Source organism: Sceloporus undulatus, chromosome 5 (genome assembly GCF_019175285.1).
Source record: "Sceloporus undulatus isolate JIND9_A2432 ecotype Alabama chromosome 5, SceUnd_v1.1, whole genome shotgun sequence".
Taxonomy (NCBI): domain Eukaryota; kingdom Metazoa; phylum Chordata; class Lepidosauria; order Squamata; family Phrynosomatidae; genus Sceloporus; species Sceloporus undulatus.
This window is the reverse complement of record NC_056526.1, coordinates 87,664,220-87,685,004: the sequence shown is the minus strand read 5'-3', so window position 1 is coordinate 87,685,004 and position 20,785 is coordinate 87,664,220. Positions and strand designations below refer to the sequence as shown.

Here is a 20,785-nt window from a genome sequence, read left to right as displayed (position 1 = left end):
CAAGACCGCGTGTAGCGCGCCCGCGTATGGTGCGGGCGCACTATATTACTATTTTTAAGCAAAGTAGAATAAGGACCTAAGCTAAGCTTGGAAGTTATAGTTTTAATTTATTTATTTCTCTACTGTTCTTTGGTGAAAATGAAATTTTCAAGGGAAGATGTAGTAATTTCATATATTTATAGCTATGCAGCTAAAGCTAAGCTGAAAACCAGCAATTTACAGGCCATCATAGCATAGCTGAATGCGGTCATTTGTGAACAAATCTAGAAAACTGAGCACGATTCAGCCAGAATCACACATTTATGTCCCATTTATTTTTAATTCTTAAAATATGGCCTTAAATTGCTCCTGTTTAAACAGAGAGACATTTAAGACTGATGTCTGTGTACTGTTCTAAGCAAGCCCCGTTATTTAAACTCTATGAGATTTGTAAGTAGAGGAACACATTGCATAGTATTTACAGTGAGTTACATTATGCTTTGGGTTGGAATGTATGCTTGTAGGTGGGCAAAAAACTGATTGCATTTGCCTTTTAACCTGAATTGAGCAAATTCTTGCTTCCTGAATCTATATGTGAACTGGAGTTGTATGTTGATATTCAGACTGTTTCAGTGTTTTTGATGCAATTAAAAAAAAAACAAGCATACAAAACATAGTGTCTTGCAAAAGTATTCACTCTCCCCTTTGACTATACTTTTCTATTCTCAGATTTTATTGGAGAGAAGCAGTCTCTCTGCATTTTAGGTATTAGTTTGTAATTGGCAATGCAATATGATGAGATACTGCCTTGAGATGGGCAATGAGCTTACAGGAGATGCTACAAAATCAATAGTAAAATGTTTAACTTTATTGTTCCAAAAGAAAATCATATATACAAAGGCTTAACAGTTATAAATATGTGTTCAACAAAGACTCTTTCTTAGCTGGCATTGCTAAAAGATAAGATATTATATTAAAAAAGATGTTAAGGTCTAACAGAACAGGATGCATTGCACATGAAAGATTCTCTTGTTATGGATACTTGTAAAATCATTGGTCTAAATGCAACTTTGTGCTCAGAAAACATTCAGTGAAGGAGGTGCACCTTTCTTGGCTCTACTGAGGAATTTTTGCTTCAGAGCTGAATGATATACAAAAAAGAGGATTGGTATTGCCATCAAGGATTTGTGTCTTGTCTGCTGTCAGATTCAAAATAATAATAATTAAAAATGAATAAAACCACTGTAAAAATTTTTATTTTTGTGATTATGAGAGCCCAGCCACTGTGATATTTACAGAAATGTGAACATAGCATAGAGTAGGAGTTGTATGGCTCTCTAGATGTTGTTTACTTGCAGTTCCTAGTGTTTTCATCATTGGCTGTACTGGCAAGGATTGATGGGAACTGCAGTTAAGCAATTAAGCAACATATGGAGGGCCAGATAATTCTGTAGAATATGAAGCACTTGTAGCAGAAAGTCTTCATACATTATTCACAGGTATCCTTACCCTTGAATTGTATTCCTCACATGTTTTTTTTTTTAATTTTCAGCATCCCCATGGGTGGACAAAAGTCGCACTCAAAACAAGATAGATCTGTACGATGTCCGTAGAAGACCATGGTATGCTTCACTTTATAAACCATCCTACACCATTCTTTTCCGGCCTCCGCACCCGTTATAAAAACAAGAATCATAATGACTTCATTTTTCTTTCAAAATTATTTGAGTTTGTTTCAAATTCCTTTTCATTTAAAAATGTTTGTGAGTTCAAATGGCACAAAACAGTGGATGAAGGTTAGTGTTTACCTAGGCTGCTGTCAAGGTACTCCAACTTTTTCAATCCGAATTATTGCACTGGTAGATGCTTTGGAAACATTTTTCATTTATGTGTAGGTGTGTACACATAATAGTGGGGATCAGCTATAGAAAAGATCCACATTCTATGAACTGAATCTCTAGATATTGGATGGATATGCCCAGTCACATTTGCATTTCTCCTGAATGTGAGATGACCATCTGCTTTGATCATATTCCAGTGAAAGTATATCTTGAACTGTGAGAGTAATGCATTAAGTAATTCGTTACAAAGTGGGCCTCAAAGCAATTCACTCCTGTTAAACATTACACAATTACATGTAACACATAGTATTATTCCTCACTTTTTCTGTTTGTTTTTTTAGAAAAGATATTTTGTTTACTTTATTTGATAAAGAGAATGATATAAAACATGATAAAGCTCATTCAAAATTCCCCTGAAAATGTCTTACAGTATTTTTAAACATAACTAGGGCCTGGAACAGACGATTCAAATGCGCCGTGCTGGCACCGATGTTAGGGTTAGGGACCATACACCAACCGCACGGTCCCTAACCCTAGTACATGTTGGTGGTGCAATTATGGTGGCGTCCTGTGTACACGGACATCACCATTTTGACATAATGGACGCATAGTGTCCGCATGTCGTGGTGCACTTGTGACCTAACAATGATGGTGCAAAAAGAAGCCGTTTTCCCCGGTTCTTTTTACTCTGGAGTGACGGCGGCTGTGCTGTCCCTCTGGAGCAAAAACAGGCACCTGCAGACCACCATTTCTCGATGTTCTGTACTCTCCCAAAGAAACATTACTTGTCACAAAAAAGTAACCTCTCCCACTTATGTTGCTTTTTTAAAAAAAATATAGCTTTGTTACTTCTTTGTTAACACAGTTTTTATGCCTTGAACTTTTCTCTAAGATACCCCCACATCAGCCCAATATTAAATCAAACTGGAAACTGTTCTTTGTTTTCAATTTTTGTTGTGTAATTAACTGATTTTAAGATTCCATAAGGCACCTAACTATTGCTAGATTGTATACAGTGTGTTGCCCATAAGGTAGTAATGTATACTAGGCCCTCTGTATCCACAGACTGAAAATATTCAAAAGTTATATAAATTCCAAAAAGCAAACCTTGATTTTACCCTTTTTTATAAGAGGCATCATTTTACTATTAGCAGTATAGAAATGTACTTGCTATTGCTATTGCGTCCCTTCAGGGAGAAAAGCAGCATATAAATAAATTAATAAATGAACAAGTGTGACAAAGGAGTCCATGTGCATCTTTGGGGCAAGGTATGATGAGAGTTGTAGTCCTGTCCAAAATAGCTGAAGAGGACTAAGCTGTGGAAAGTTGCTATAGAGAATGAATTGGTTATTTATAGAATACCCTCTCTTCCTTTTGTCAAAGTTTTCAGCTTGATAAAATGTGTTTCCATTTAGTGTAGAATACATGCTCTATCTAATGTGTCTTTTCTCTGGAGAGGTATGTTTACATAGGGGATTATAACACAGAGGCACTTACATGGGTAAAACTTTGCTGAACTGTTGCAGAAGCATAACGGTGGGATCGTCCATCACACTTCTAAAATGTAATTGAGGCTTCTCGCTTTCCTTCCGTCAATGAAGCATTTGTGGAGAAGCCAGGAGAAGTCATTTTTTAAATAACGGAATCTTCTGTTATTCAAAAAATAGCTTCTCCACAAATACTTCATCAATGGAAGGAAAGTGGGAAAGACGATCCCACCTTAACTCTTCTGCAACAGTTCAGCAATGTTTTACCCACGTAAGTGCCTCTGTCTGATAAGGTCCATAGAAGGGAAGATGCAATAAATTGTTTTCTGTGTTTCTGTGTGTGCATGCACAAACTTACATGTGTATGCTTGTTAGCAGAAGTCCAGAAATAGACCAAATAAAATAGGATGTCTCCAAGATTTTCTGAGTTTTCAGTTTTGTTAATTAGCAGACATGGGGATGCTGCTTTGAAGTTTGGAAAATGGTATGTTGGGAAAGAGAAGAAGACAGTTTTAAAACCCTTCTATGAACTGCTGTGTGGGTGGGGAATGTAATGTGAGGAAATGTAATTTAATCTGCAAAAAGTACACAACAAGGAAAAGTTTAAAACTATTTTTTTTCCCTTCAGTGCCCCTTTCCCAGTCTTCAAAGTAGCTCTGTGGGGCTCCTAGTTAGTAAACAGTGCAAGGGAACCATCTCCCTCCCCATTTTGCAAAAGCAGACTGGAATTTTCTGCATCTCTTCAGGTCTGCTTTTGAATTGAACATTCCTTTATGGGTTATGGCAAATTTATCTTGCTTGAGTCAAAGCTGTTGGAACAAGCCACAGGTAAACTTGACATAAGCATCTCTTTCTCAGATCCTTCCTGCCTTTTGTGTTGCCAAAGGGTGCCTAAACACTTTCTGATCTTCCCGCTGCTATCTGACCTATAGTTTACCCAGAAGGAAGAATGCTAAAGAGAAAAGGATTATTTTGCATTGCTTTCCTGCTGAGATACAGTGGGAGGGTTCTTTGATGCAGCAATACTTAGATTTTTACATCAGAACTTCTGTAGATCAAACATCAACACAGTATTTAAAAAAATAAAGATAAAGAAACTTCCAATCTTTTTTTATAATACTATCTCTCATTTTGTTTCAGGTATATCCAAGGAGCTGCATCTCCCAAAGACATGCTCATTCTAGTTGATGCGTAAGTACTAAATATTTAGAGGTTTATAGAGCATTGTATAGAGGTTTTTCCCCTGTTGATTATCAAGAAAGATGTTTTGTTTTTAAACCTACTCTAAAAATGTTTTAGTTGGGGAGACTGCAGCGAGTCCAATTTGCTTTTTCTTGTTGCTTTTCTTGATGATTCTGACTTATAGTGATACTGTTACAAGGTTTTCTTGGCAAGGAAAGATTTGCCATTGCTTTCATTTCATGATGAGATATGACCACAGGTTAAGGAGGGATTTGAAGTTAAGCTGCATCTGTACTGCAGAAATAATGCAATTTGACACCACTTTAACTATTATGGTTCAGTGCTATGGAATTCTAGGTTTTGTATTTTTGTGACATATTTAGCCTTCTTTGTCAGACAGCTCTGGTAACACAACAAACTATAAATCGCAGGATTCTATAGCAGTGAGCCCTGGCAGTTAAAGTGTTGTCAAACTGCATTATTTCTGCAGTGCAGATGCAGCCCTAGTCTCCCAGAATCCAAGGGTGTACTCACATGGCAGAATTAAAGCCTTTTGACACTACTTTAACTGCCATGGCTCTATGGGTTTGTCAGAAAGCTCTGGTGCCTCACCCAAACTACAAATCCCAGGTTTCTATGGACATACCCCATGTCCAACATTTAAACCACTATGCAACACTGGCTCTCTAAAATTTGCTTTTATGAGCAAAAACAATAGAAATATTGGTTTTGCTCTAGTTGTCAATAGCCTAAGACCCCAAATGAACCCACTGAATGTTCTGTATTTTCCCTTTTTTCCTTTTTTAACTGAAAATAGCCTCCAAGAATAGAAGAAAAGGCAAGAAAATATAGAAGGGCTTTCCTTGTCAATTTTTGCCAAGCTACTGTTCTCCCTACAGGGAAAAAAAAAGGTTTGCATTCCCTTCACCATCCAATGTTGCAATTTTAAAATAATAATAATATAAACATTAAAAATGTCCTAGGGAAATTTTGAGAACAAACATGGAAAAGAAGCATGTTTAAAAACAGTTGACCTAAATCCAAGTTACATATGTGTTTCAGGTCCTGTGTTTCAGGCACATGCTAGTATCTGTGATGAAATGTGCAAAGAATGATGGGGAGCAAGGCAAAAGATTTGTCCATGAATTAATGAGCACAGTTTGAAATCCTTAGGGAGGAAAGCTCTTTGTGGGCTTGGAATTGTATTCCAAATCTCTCGATCCAGTTCAGCATCACTGAGTTGTTGTCTCCTTTCGAAGCTGCTTTAAGTATGGCTCATACATTATTTATTTCTTCACTCATAGGTTTTTTTTAATGCATATAGCATTCCTCTCTCTCTCTCTCTTTCTCTCTCTCTTTTAAAAAACAGTGTTTTGAATGAGAAAGAAAATAATTAAAAGCCAGAGAAAGAGATTTTGTAGGTTAGACAGCATGTTTTATTCTTACTACTTTTTAAAAAGGAGGCAGAAATATTGATCTGCATTTTCATTTTTCCACTAGATGTTTTCATTCTGCAGGGCTAATGAAAACAATATTGTAGGATGACATAATAAATTTGAAGCAGCCATCTCTCACTGATCAAATTAAACACGATTCCAAGGCTTCTTATAAGAACCAGGGCTAGGCTTCATGAATCTGGCTTAGTTTCTACTGTCCTCAGTTTTAAGACCCCTGCCAAGGGATGAGCAGCAGACTATATTTTGGTATCTCTCACACAGAACTTGAGAAATTACTTTGGAAAATTAACTAGTTAGGCCACCAAATCTTAATATTTATTTTATTTGTTTTATTTGTTGGGGGTTTAGTGTGGTGTGGAGGTTTGAGCATTGGACTACTATTCTGGAAATCAAGGTTCAAATCCCATCTCAGCCATGAAAACTCACTGCATTATCATTGCAACAACAACAGTTAGATTCTGGTCCCCCCCCCATACCCTACAGGCACCAGGTTCCACCTGGTCTTTGAAGCTAAGCAGGGTCAGCCCTGACTAGTACTTGGATCAGAGACCACCAATGAATACCAGGTGCTATTGGCCTATATTTCAGGGGAAGGAACTGGCAAAACCACCTCTGAGTATTCCTTGCTAAAGAAAACCCTACAAAATTCATGGGGTCATTATAGGTTGGCAGGCGACCAGTTGCCATTAAAGTTGCAATGTAAAAAGTTACTAACTTGTATGTGTAATAAAAATGAATTAGATGTCATTAAAGTTGCAATTTAAAATAACAGCTATTTGTCATTATTCAAGAATAACAAAAACTCTGAGGAGTTTGGGATCTGAATGCTGTAAGCCAGATGTGTCAGACAAAAGACATCTAAGTAGTGGTATTAAACCCATGTATGTAGTTAAGCCACAGGAACCTGGAAAGTATGGAAGTAACCAAAACCAAGGCCTGAAACACATAGGCCAGAAGAAGCACCTTCTGGCGGCATTGGAGACATGCCGTTTATAAGACACACATCTCCATCATGGCTGGAAGCCATGCCAATGCCACACTCTGGTCCTTTAGAGTGGAGCGAAAAGGAGCCAGGATAATTTGGCTCCTAGTGGTGTGGTTTGGGTCTGGTGGTGGCAGCCTGCCTTCATAGAAGGCCATGTGGTTGCCGTGGACCTGATCCACTTGCTACCAGAGATACTGGCCCCTAAGTTACTTTTAAAAGGCAACAGTTGTGTAATTGATCCTTGTTACATTAAAATTTAAAGTCAAAATTTAGTAATAGAAAATGGTAAGAAAGAAGATTACGATATTAAGAAATAATAATCAGGGAGGATGGAAGTCAATATATGAGGATTTTGGGGGAGAAGAAGGATAAGAATACTTAGAATGACTAGGGAAGGTTTTCAGAGGGGAGAGTAGGTAGGTGAATAAGGTGCTTGCCTCACTGTACAATCCCACATTCTTTGGTAACCTGTGTAAATGAACAGCCATGCTCCATGTGAACCAAGTGCATGATATTCAGTGCACAATGGCGGGGGAATGAAACACTATCGTCAGTATGCAACAAGGATTGTTTCCTCTGTAGTGTCCTTCTCCTGGCAGAGGAAATACTTTTTATTCAGGCAGGCCTTTGGCATATAAACTGTTTGGTTATTGAAGGTAGTCTACCTGGTTAGATGCTGGCTATGTTTTTTATTCATGCATTTTTCATTTATTTATTTTTATGCTATGTGCATTTTAATGGAAAGGGAGTATGTAAATTAAATAACTATATGAATTTATAAAGACATTTCATTCTCCTTTCTGAGTCCATGAAAAATTACCCACCTTAACTTAGTAACAGAGCAAGGCAGAAAGGACATTAAAAGTAATTTGTTACACATAACTAGTTACTTGAAATTAATTGCCTTTTGCAACAATTAGGATTCAACTCCATGTGACTGTAATGTGAAAACCAATGTGGTTCAGTGGTTAAAGTGTTGGATGAGGACTTTGGGAGACCAGGGTTCAAATACCCACTCATCCCTGGAAACTCAGTGGGTGATCTTGGCCAAATTACATTCTTTCAGTTTGAGAGGAGAGCAATGGCTAACCACCTCAGAAGAAATCTTGCCAAGAAAACCATGATAGGATCAACTCAGGGTAACCATAACTCAGAAACAACTTGCAGACAGATAGCAAAGTCATTGTAAATTAAGGATAACTTTGCTCCTTTGTGGTGTAACTTCAATGTTTAGTTAATTATATCATTACACAATGTGGCCTTACTAAATGGTGAAGGAGGAATGTCACACAGTTCAAAAGTTGGCTCATGTTGTGCCTGGTGCTCTGTTGTGTGTTGAGGCAGTGATGAAGTAGATGGAGGAGAGTGTACTTTACACAGCAAAATAGAAGCTTGTAGTATACACACATTTAGTTTTAGTTTTGAGAAACAGAAATATAAATAGTCATTATTTTTTTAAAAAAATGTAAACTTATTTTAGTTAGTTTTGTGAAACTGGAAAGTAAATGGTCACTTTTTAAAAACTGTAAATAGAGGTTGAGTCTCTCTTATCTGGAATTCCAGAATCCAAAATATTCCAAAAACCAATTTATTTTTTCATAGGTGGCTGAGATAGTGACACCTTTTTTCTCCTCATGGTTCAATGTACACAAACTTTTCATCATACACAAAATCTGTGTATAATTACCTTTGGGCTATGTGTATAATGTACATATGAACCATCAATGAATTTTGTGTATAGACCTGGGTCCCATTTCCAAGACATCTCATTGTGTATGAATATGCAGGTATTCCAGTATCCAAAACACTTCTGGTCCCAAGCATTTTGAAGATGGGAAACTCAATCTGTAATCATTTTTTAAAAATGTACTTCTGATAGCAACTAGCTCAAAATAGGGAGGGTCTTGGAATTAATAGTACTATTAAAATTGCTTTTATAAAATTAAAAAAATTGCTTTTTAAAAATAACTTTCTAAGCAATGTGGTTGAATAAATAATATCAATAGCCCAGAATGGAGGAGCCAGTGAGGCCTGAGCAGTGAGCTTAGCCTGGAGGTCCACATTAAGAGTTCTGGAGATCCACAGTTTCCTTGTCTGGCTTCATGTGATAAACTGATATGTGAGCTTTCCGGTGAAACCTAAGTGGCTCTCTATGAATTGACAGATTTCTTTTTAATCTCTTTTGTAGGAGCGGCAGTGTTAGTGGACTAACGCTGAAGTTAATCCGAACATCTGTCATTGAAATGTTAGAAACCTTGTCTGATGACGATTTTGTGAATGTAGTTTCAGTGAGTATCGTTCACATTCTGTTAATGAATAAGTAGTGTCCCCAGGAAATTCTTTGAAAAGAGAATTGTATACCAGAGTATGTAAGAACTCAAACTGCACATTCAAACTAGAGTTACCATTCTTTTGTTAAAATATAGCAATATATATATATAAAAGTTAGGATGGATCATGCTCAGGTAAGATGTCTGTCGGAAATTCAAAGGAAGACAAGACAAGACAAATCACAAGTTTTGTACGTTACTTCTCTGTGGAAGAGAAATAATATTGAGGTGATGGAGAGACTATTTTCTGCAGTGATGTAAAATATATACTGGGGAGTGGAGTATGTTTGATCATGTCATTTTTCATTGCCATACTTACCCCTTGTATTTCCAGGAATAAAACAAACGTTTCTCTTCCCCCATGTATTTCCTGGTAATTCCTGTAAATTATCACAACTTTTTATTCCTTAATTGAATATAGAACTTTTTCTTGTTCTGATATACTCTACATTCTAAAACAGGGTGTGTGTGTATGTGCCTTCAAGGCATCTGTCAATTTATGGTGACCCTGTTAATTCTATACAGATTTCTTGGGCAAGAAATTCTCAGAGGTGGTTTTGCCAGATCCTTCCTCTGAAATATAGCCTACACCACCTGTTATTGTTGGAACTATTCCATCCAAATACTAACCAGGGCTTAGCTTCCAAGATCAGATGGGATCTGGTGCCTTTAAAGTATTTATGCCCGCAGTGAGGGACAGCAGTGCATAAGGAGACAAAGATTCTGCTTTGCAAAAGTTACATTTTACAAATAGCAGTAGGTGAAAATTTTAGTTATACCACCTTACTTTTTGAACAAATAGGTGTTCATGTTCCCTTTGCAAACAATACAGCAATTGGTAATGTTGTTACCTTTCCATGTGAAAGCTAACTCTTAATTTACTATTTTTTTTCTCATATTTGCAGGGTGCAAATTCTTTGCGGAGACATTATGAGGTGTCCCCCCATTTATGCCCATTCATATGTGTGTGTGTGTGAAAAATTATGTTGTAAAGTGTAATGGTTTGAGTGTTGGGACCAGGGTTCAAATCCCTGTTTAGCTATGGAAACCCAGATCATACTCTCTTTGCCTCAGTAGCAACCCTTTTGCTACAAATCTTGCCAAGAAAACCCCATGACAGGTTCACCTAGGGTCGCCATAAGTCCGACACACTTGAAGGTACACAAAACCATTACTGTAAAGATAAGAAAACTATAACAAGTCACAAATTATAACAAGTTGCTATAAGGTTTTGGCCAGAGACAGCAGGATAGTGATTTACAAGGTATGGATTTTTCCAGCAAATTACAGAAATTGCAATTAATTAGGTTTTGAATTGAAATTAACTTTTTATGTTCTGGCTCTCCCAATGTAGCTGTTATGCATATTCAGAGTCCCTAAAGAGTCTTTGGCTTGTGCCTTGACTTGTTAACTCAAGTGTGTAAGTATGGTCCTTAAGCCTTCCATAGCGTGTATTCAAATGTATACTGAGTTTAACTGTATGCACACTTTTTTATCTATATTTATCTTTGATATTTCTACTTTCTCTTCTTCTGGGATATTGTCTTTGAATTTTTTCAGGCAAACCTCCGTGTTCTTCTTCAAACAGGGTGGTTTGAGAAAAGGATTTAGCACTGAATTAAAATTAGGACCTTCTCTGGTTCTAGTGGGTTTAATACACTTAGAAATATATTTACATTACCCCTGCAGTGAAAATGTGGCCTGCCTCGTTATCCATACTTTCATATTTTTAAAAAAATTAAAAATCAAAGATTTAAGACACAGGCTTCCCATGAAAAATAATACTTTTGTATAGAAGTCAAGGATGCCTTGTCTCAAAGAATTAATCCCCAAGAGAAAGAAAATCTCTGAGACAGGTCCCTTAACAGCAAAATGTGGCTTTTATAGTGGTTTTACACATAGTCTTCTGAAAGTATTTTGTTTTTTTTATAAACAGATAAAGAAAATCCGATGATAAACATTCAGTTTACATAACATAAAGCTTTAAACTTGCCTAACTCTGTAAATATTATATGCTGTTTGATTGGTGTATGTTATGGGACTGGATTTCAGTGAAAATCACCCTCCCTCCTTTCTACAATAAGAAATGGAATAGAAAATTTGAATGTACCAGGAGCTCCACCTGAGGGTACTTACGCTAAATAGAATATTGTTGGCTGAATCATTTTGGTTGTAGGGTATTATTTTTTTTTTATTTTTTGCTTTGATTGGGAAAAATTCAGCTTGATCTAATAGAACAGCCGTCGGCATTTTCCAGCCTTCAGTTGAGAGTCTTGCTGCCAAAATCTAAAGCATATTAATCCTGACAAATGATGATTATTATTAAGGCAACCTCTTGAAAACATCTTTTGTCATCCTCCCTTACATGTACAGTGTACAAGCAGCAGCACAAACAAGACAGTCAAAACTGACGCACACAAACCTATTTTTGAAAAAAACATATTTTTATGAGTTTTTCCAATTGACTGTGAAAAGACTGAAGTTAGCAGGTTTTGGGGAAGACTGATTAGCAGTTTTGGGGAACACCAGTGCCTAAAAAGCCTTGTGTTCTATACACCAGGGCTGGATTTTTAGTAGCTCAATGGGTACAATAATGCCTGGTGGCTAGGTGCCCAATTTAAAGGAAAATTGCCCCTTGCCAGGGGTGTTTCTAAGAGATGTAGAAACTCAGAGGTAGTGGCTGCCTTCTGGTGTTGCATGTACTACTTCACCTCTCCAGGGGTAGACTGAGACTCCCAGAGACTGAAGGCCCTTGGAAAGAACTGGTCCACCTACCAAGAAGTGGCAATGACACTGTCAGCAACACCGCCAGCATCACCCATCACTGAATGCTGCCTCGATCCTTTTAGGATTCACACAACAAGAGGAATGGACCAGAACTACTCAGGAGAAAGACAGTTCCCTCCGATGGCTCGGTTCACCAGGCACCTTTGGCAAGTAGGCTAGATCTACTCCTGAGGGACCATTGGCCTGGCAGCTCTGACCCTGGGGGTGACAGCTTAAGTTACTGCGTGGGTTGACACTAACCCTAGTGACGCCACTGCCCCTTGCCTCCTCTTCTTTCCCTTTCTTTCTTGAACCTTCTGATGTTTCTCTTACTGTCATATTTCTATGTTTTGTGAATAGAATCAGAGACATAGCACACTACACATATTATAAACACGGTTAATCCCCAGCCACTGGAGATGCTCTTAGCCAGTTTATCATATCTCATTCTAATTTTCAAGCTGACCATACCACATTCCAAACACCTTCCACCATTCATATCCACAAACCCTGGCCTTAGACCCCATCTTCCCATATGCCTTTGTCCCTCAATGACCATGTCACTGTGTCTTGATTGCAGCAGATTTGGAGGGAGGTTGTGTATTGTCATGCCAGTTCAGTTGGAGTTGATGTGGTGGTTTCAGGCTTTTTTCTCTCCCATAGCCAAGCCCTAAGATTCCACTGGATTTTTTAATGAACTGCTGAGCACTGTGTCCTGTGCCTCCACAAATCTCTCACTTAGGCAAAGAGTTATTGTCCGACTGTCCGCACCTCTTCAACCTCCATTTGCCCTGGGATTCTTTTACACCACACAATTAGTGCTATATTCCATTCCTATGGCAACAAAACTTATGGAATTCTGGGGTTTGTAGTTTGGGGAGCAACTAGAATTGCTGTCTGTGAATAATAAATACTCATCCTTAAACTGTAAATCTCAATATTTCAAAGCCCCCATACAGACAGGCCAAATAAAGCTGCTTCGGGTCACTTTGGAGGTATGCTGTTTAAATGATGCATGTTTTCTAAGAGTCCAGAAGCCACACCAATGCCCACTCCAGTCCTAAGGACTGGAGCACAGCTTTGGCGCAGCTTCTGGACTCTTAGGACGCAGGCATCATTTAAACAGCATACCTCCAAAGTGACCCGAAGCAGCTTTATTTTGGCCTGTCTGTATGGGCCCATAGGCTAGAACATACAGTTTAAGTGGAATCATAGCACTATATCTGTGTGATGTGTGCTTCCTTTTCCTCACAAACACCAATATATGATATTTGGGAACCTCTCCCTCCTTCCCTACAAGAAGAGCATCAACTGTAGCATCCTCTGGTATATATGTTTGTATTGATTCATGGAGTGGAAACTGTGCTAACCATAATCCAGGCTGCTGATCCAAGTAATTAGATGCATAACCATCCTCAGCAAAATCTAGAAATGAGGTACAAACAAATGAGATGCTTATTTGCTAACCTCTTCTTCTTCTCCTTTTTTAAGCTTTCATATTTGTACCAGTATATGACAACCTGGGATTTACACACAACAATTCTTTCTTAAGTAAAAGTGATTTAATCAGCCCTACTTGGTTTAGCAAATATGCCCAGGGAACAAGGTCAGATTAAGGTAGAAGATGAAGGTGTGATTTCATCAGTTGAGTCCTAGATTTTCTGTGGGGTCCTTACAGTTTAGTTCCAGGGTAAGCGGGGAAGGACCATAGGAGGTTTTTAAGTCATGTTAGGACTGTCAGAGATTAATATGTTTTAATTTCCCCTGAAATTTGCATTTTCTCCTATCTGAAGTGGTGTTCTTTGTTGCAAAAAGAGAGCCTGCTGTTTGAAAGAGCTTAAATGTATGCACAATACAGCTGTTTTCCCACTAATCCGGTTATATGCTTTGATAGCTGTAAGTGGTAGATGATAGGGTTTGCAGTTCAATCCCAGCATGCTATGATTTAGAGACGTGGTTTCTCATGTTGGCAGAGAGAATGTAATGTGTTTATGATTGTAGATAAGCTGCCATTTCCAGAGAAAGCAACTTCTACTTCAAGCTTGCAGAGGGTTAGAGGGAGAAGAATCGGCACTGTAGGAAACCCCTTTAGGCAAATTAAAGGTCTTAGGTCCATGGTCTCATCAAAATCACTTGATTTTACAAAATTGACCATGTTGACTGGATGGCGTGTAGGAATTAGAGATAAAATTACATACTGAATTTATTCTCAAAGGAAGCAAGAAGTAATTTTAGCAGTTTTCTTGCTTTGCAAGACAGTTCACACTTTGGGACTTATTTGGCACAACATTTGTATGAGTATTTTCCCCATAGAAAACAGTATTTTCTGCACAGTATGGAAAATCCTGTTTCCTGTGAAAACAAACAAACACTAAACCTCATGTGTAAAGTTTGCATGGAGTAAGTCCAGCAGTGTGTGAATATTCCTGTCAGTCCAGGATTCTTCATGCCAAAGTTTATCAGCACTTGAGAAACACATTTTTCATCCTTTTTTCAAATGTTTTCAAATATTTTTTTCTATTCTTTCCATTTTTCTACATCTCACAAAGTCAAGGTGGGCTTGAAATACCTAGCATTTAGACTGCATTCCATACATTTTATAGTAGAAATCCTAAAACCAGTGCTGCAAGGTTTATTGCCATCAAATCAGCTTCAATTTACAATAACCCTATGAATGAGAGACTTCCAAGTCAGCCTGTCAACAACAGCCCTGTTAAGGTCTTACAGACTCAAGGCTGTGGCTTCCTTGATTGAATCTATCCATTTGGAGGGTGGTCTTCCTCTTTTATTCTTCCATCTAGTTTGTTAAGCATTATTGTCTTTTCTAGCGAATCATATCTTCTCATGATATGACCGAAGTCCTTTGTCTACTTTAAAGTTCTGTGAGTCATCTGTGCTCATTATTGTTGTTTTCTTCATGTTCAGCTGCAAATTTGCCTTTCCACTTTCTTCCTTGACTTTCTTCAATAGTTACCTCAAGTCTGCTTTTTCTTTTCTTTTCTTTCTTCTTTCTATTATATGCCACCTTTCTCCCAAATTGGATCCAAGGTAGTTCACAAAAGATGCTTCAACACAACAACAATAGAACAATACAATTTGAAAACACAATCAAAGCACCACATTAATATAAAAAGTAAAAAAAAGTAAGATCATTAAAAATACTAAGTTAAAAATATAAAACCATTAAAAACCTACCAAAGCAACATTGCTTTAGGAACCCTTCCTGGGCACAGTTATGTATTAAAAGCCTGCTTGAACAGAAAAGTTTTTGCCTAGTGGCAAGAGAAGAACAGGGAGAGGGGCAGAATAGCTTCCTGTGGAAGTAAGTTCCAGAGAGTGGGAATAGCCACTAAAAAAGCACCCTCCCATGTCCTCACCAAATGAGCTTGTGGTGGTGGTGGGACCAAGAGAAAACCTTCCCCTCAAACCTTCCCCTCTTAGGGTCCTGGCAGAATCAGATGGCAAGATGTGGTCTTTCAAATAGTCTGGACATAAGCTGTATAGGGTTTTATAGGACATGACCAGCACTTTGAATCGTGCGCAGAAATGAACCGGTAGCCAGTGAAGCTGTTTTGCCACTTTCTGCTTGTTGATGTTTCCTCCTCCAATCTTCTCATCTCCATCCTAAGAATCCAGCCTAGCTATATGTATGATACATTCAGTGTACAAGTTTACTTGAAGGGATGTCATACTGAGGAGGAAGCAAGCTTGTTTTCTGCTGCTGCTGAGAACAGGACCTGGAACAATGGATGCAAGCTACAGGAAAAGAGATTCCACCTCAACATTCCTGACAGTAAGGGCTGTTCAACAGTGGAACACAATCCCTCGGAGTGTAGTGGAGTCTCCTTCCTTGGAGGTCTTTAAGCAGAGGCTAGATGGCGATCTATTGGGGATGCTTTGATTTGGATTTCCTGCATGGCAGGGGGTTGGACTGGATGGCCCTTGTGGTCTTTTCCAACTCTAAGATTCTATGATTCTAAGTTAAAAAGATAGGGTGATAAACTGCAGCCTTGTCTGATTCCCTTGCCAATTGGAAACCATTCTGTTTTCCCATATTCTGTTCTAACAGTGGCTTCTTGTCCTGAGTAGAGGTTATGCATTAGTTTTAAGCAAATGTTGTGGCACAATCAAGGTAGGCAAATAGCATTTTTATCATCTTCACATTTCAAACTGGAGATATAGGCCCCCAGAACAACTGGTATTATGACTTTAGCCTGTCTGGGCTGACCCCACAGTTCCTAGTTTTGATAGCCTGCCACTCTCACCCTGTCCTTTGGACCCCTCTTTAAAATCCCTTTTTTGGATTTGGGTCCTGGCCTTCCAGGTGACCTCAGCATGGACCAGTTTGTTTAAAAGTGGTTCTTTTAATGATAAGCATGGCCAGCCTTCGATTCAGAGTAAAAAAAAGCCAGTCAAAGACAGGAGTAACAGAATAAAATGTGGTTCAGCTTTGTTTATTACAAAATAGATGAGATCTAGTGCCATGTCCAATGGTTTAAACAGCTCCAGAGCTTAGTTCAAGCAGATAACATAATTTAATCCAGGGCTATTATGAGATCTTCTTTTCTCCAATCACTCAGCCTCATTTAGACAAATACCCTCCCCATTGACTCTCGAAGGTCTCTAGCTGAACTGAACAGATCCAAACTCTCCTCCATCTAATCCCTCCCATCATAGAGTTTTTTTGTACTGGGATTGACTGCCTTCTGTTATTCCAAGTATTGCTTCACACCTATTCATCACAGTACAACTCAGTAACATATTTGCATTTTCCCCCCTCTCCCCTCCCTCCATGACAGTTTTACACCTCCTTCACAAGTGGCTTGTCCAAGCTGACCAGTCCAAGGCTATGACAGTTTGACTGATGTAGTATTTGAACTGGAGATATTGTTTATTTTTATTTTGTTTTTTAATTTAATTTAATTTTATTATTTGTTTATTTCACACTTTGTTTATTTGCTTAGAATAGTTATAGCCTTTGTTTATTTGCTTAGAGTATTCATGGTTGAACGGGGTCTCTGTTCTGGTCTCCAAAGTCATAGTCCAGCACTCAAACCAATAGGCTACACTGGCTCTCCTTAAAATGGTTAAACAGATGATACTGTAATTTGTCAGATCTGTGCCCTCAGCCTTGCAGTCTAAACAAAACAGGAAATACAAGGAAAAGGAATGGTGGCAGTGGGATGATTAAGCCTCTGAGATATTGCCAATTCTTCTCTCCCTCTGAGGCCAGGGCAGTTGCAGTTGGCATGGAGGAAGGGCCTTTCTTCTGTTTTGAGGCCTAGGCATGATGGAGACTATCATGGCTACGTATCACACAAAGTTGCTTAACTATCCTAAAGACACTAGATCTCATCTAATCTTGGAATCTAATCAGGGTCAACCTGGTTAGTACTTGAATTGACTGCAAGTGAATTACAGATGCTGTGGACTATATTTCAGAGAAAGGAACTGGCAAAAACACCTCTTGAGTATTTCTTGCATAAGACAACCCCATGAAATTGTTGGGGTCACTGTAACTCAACAGGCAACTTGAAGTCATACAAAGAGAGAGAATGAGATTATATCCTAATGATTCTAATGTTAAATCAAAATTAAGTTGTGGTTCCAAAGGTGACATCCATAGGCAGAAAGATACTGCTATTTATATTAATGCCCCATTCCTCCTAATTCTTCCCTTTCTTCTTTTCATGGTCAGTGGAGAAATGAAGCAAAGAGTAAGGTTTAACTCCTATTCCTGTTAGGCAGAGCCAAATTTAATGGACATTTTTTCCTTGAGAGGAAGGCCCTCTTAATATTTTTCTTTCTGCCTTTTACAGAAGAACAGCATTACCCTCATTTTCCTGCTTGGAAGTACCTTCTTGGCCTTTGGCCTACTTTGAAATTATTTTCCATCATGCTAAAAGACAAGGAAAACCAACAACATTGGGAACCACTTTACTCTACTTATATGTAGGGGAAAGCCTCAGAAAAAGGCTAATGACTATTTTCTTGAATTCCTATCTGTCCCCAAGGACAGCTCTTTCTTATTCCTATGTCCTGGAACTTAGACATGTCCAGTGGCAAACCTGGACGATTGCATGCTGATGGCTTTGGTTTATCATTTTTGATCCAAATAGCCTTCCTTTGTTTACTTTGTGATCATGTATGTATCAGAAACAAGGGTCAAGAACTATGTGATCATCACTATATCCTGCACTGAGGGAACATGAGTACATGAGGAACAAAAATATGTGCTTTCTTCGCCCAGTACTGGGGAGATTCAGTACTTGGGAGGCATTTTGAACATGTTCTAAAAGAAGATTTTCCAGTTTGCAGAGCATTTTAAACAGACTCCTCCACAAAGATTTGTTAGCAAAATCATCCATGCTTATGGTCTAGCCCTGCTGCAGCACTCCATGATAAATTCAGTAGTAGGCATTAAATGCTGGTGAATCTCTATCTTTGTACATTATTATATAAGAGATAGAAATTCACATTTTCCAAAACAGCCTCTGCTAGAAATGTCCAGAAGCAAGGCTTATAAAGAGTTATTTTCCCCATTCTGTTCTTGGAATACTGCTCTTGGGCATCATTTTGCTCTATATTCTGTTCCCAGAGTGATGGAAAACACAGTGTCGGACTTGCAGTAAAATGTTATTCTGTTAACTGTAGAGTGGAACACATAGGGGATTAACAGACAGAGGGGGGCGTGCGTCCTTTTCCCATTCTTTTCCCGCCGTGATTGCGCAATTGAGAAAAAGATTATCATACAATGTCATGCATATTGTGTTGTCAACCAGTTAGCAAAGTGTTCTGTTCCAGTAGGTTGGTAATGATGCTTTCTTCTGTTTTTAACCCAGAAGAAGTGCAAACAAAGTGGATTTGACACAAGTGTAAAATGCAAGAACGCTTCAATTGTGCTATTGAGAAGATTCACTTTCATTCCCTATGTTACTTCCTGTGGAGCAATTGTCATTCCCAGCTTGTTTTGTGACAAAATTACCCATTGGGGCAACGATTGTCATTTCTACCCAACATATTCCTGAATTTGTCATGGAAAAACTAAACTAGTTCATTTCCCCTGCCATGGGGAAAGATTGGCTTTTAAATTGCTGTTTAATATGTAATATGTAATCCAAAATTATTTGCAAAAATGTGTGTGTGTGTGTGTGTGTGTGTACATATATACATATACTTGTATATATACAATCACATACACAAACATACATACATATATAGATTAACTTTGGCGTGGTACATCCCACCAACAAGCCGCATACAGATTTTAGGGTTAAGTACCACATGGCAATCACACAGTCCCTAAGCCTAATACGCCACCGCAGCATTACAATGGCAGCGCCCCATGTACACAGGCGCCACCATTGTGACATAAGCGATGCAACAAGTGCGCCATTGGCGCACTCGTTACGTGCACTCTGCAGCGGAAAAAGAACCCACTTTTCCCGGGCTCTTTTTCCTCTGGAGGGAAGCCGCACAGTTTGGCGGCTGTGGCTTCCCTTAGGAGGAAAGTAGGCAGCTGGCAGGCCACCCTTTTTGGGCAGTCTGTCCCAGGCCTATGTCTCATCTGCGCACATCCAGACTCTGTAGGGGAGGCTAACACTTCATTGCTAACACATATGTATCATAATAGCTCTATTCCCCCTTTTTTTAAACCAGACATACATAGTTTTTGCTTACATGTGATAATCTCCCATTGTAATCCCAGTAATATCCCAATATTGTGCAATATTGATATATTGATGGGGGCGGGGGAAGGGATAATCCCTTACTGATAATCTCCATAGACTTGCATCTATTGAAAATGAATTAGGCAGCTCTATGAAGACAGTGTTGTATAATACATTTCTATGTAGTTTCGGCAAGGGATACCACTGGAGTCTTTCTTTCCCAACTCTACCTGTTTCTCATATTTGGGAGATTTTTGTTGGATGTTTTTATCATAGAAGTGCAATTTTATAACTGGAGGGCTCTCCTTCGTAGGAGAAGTGACCATGTCTACTGCAGAAAGACAAGTTTGTTTGCTACGTTCCCTTTGCTACATGCTGTATTCTCGGTAAACCATTTCACTGAAGCTCTCCACATTCTAACCCACCCAGTTTCTGACCTGCTACCGGATTTGGATGGATTGGAGGTGGCTGTAGTGTGAAGGAGAAATTACTACTTGGGTTTTTCCATATCTGGCCCAATGCTTTTTTGTGATTATTCATTGATTTGGAGTATCTTCAAAGAGTATGTTGGGATCTGAACTACAAAAAGCCCAGTTTCTCCTTCTGTTCTTCAAAGGCCCTTTAATGAAACAATTGGACTGACTAGCTGCTTAAGCATATGCTGTGTTTTAGAAATACTAGTAATGTTCTGATTTAGTTCCTTTTAAGAATTAACCCTAAGATTCTATTACTGAACACACAGACGTCTACAGATAGACAAAGGAAATTGGCAAAGCTGGATTTAGTTAAAAGTAAAAGCCTCTTGGAATTAGATTTATTTCACTACTGCTCATTTAATATGTATAGATACATCTGGGTCACCAAGCTGCTTAGCCATGGCAGTAGGAGCAAGATAGCAACAACTCTTGTAGATTGAAAAATCAGCCACAGCAAAATCTGATTAGGCTGGAAACATGCTAGCTATAGCTTTTCAGATTTCTGTATTCCCAGAGCAATAGTTGGATGCAGGATGCCTCTTTTGAATTACTTCAAAAGGTAATAAGGTATTTCCTCCTTGGACAGACCATATGACAGAAGGCATTACACC

General features: G+C 38.5%; 1 protein-coding gene across 1 annotated transcript in view; it reads left to right on the top strand.

Moving 5' to 3' along the window:
- CACNA2D1 (calcium voltage-gated channel auxiliary subunit alpha2delta 1) overlaps positions 1–20,785 on the top strand; it is a 577,268-nt gene that overhangs the window by 364,718 nt on the left and 191,765 nt on the right. Inside the window, 3 exon segments of the mRNA XM_042466637.1 lie at positions 1,532–1,601; positions 4,449–4,499; positions 9,121–9,220. Of these exon segments, the coding sequence (XP_042322571.1) occupies positions 1,532–1,601; positions 4,449–4,499; positions 9,121–9,220 (221 nt within the window).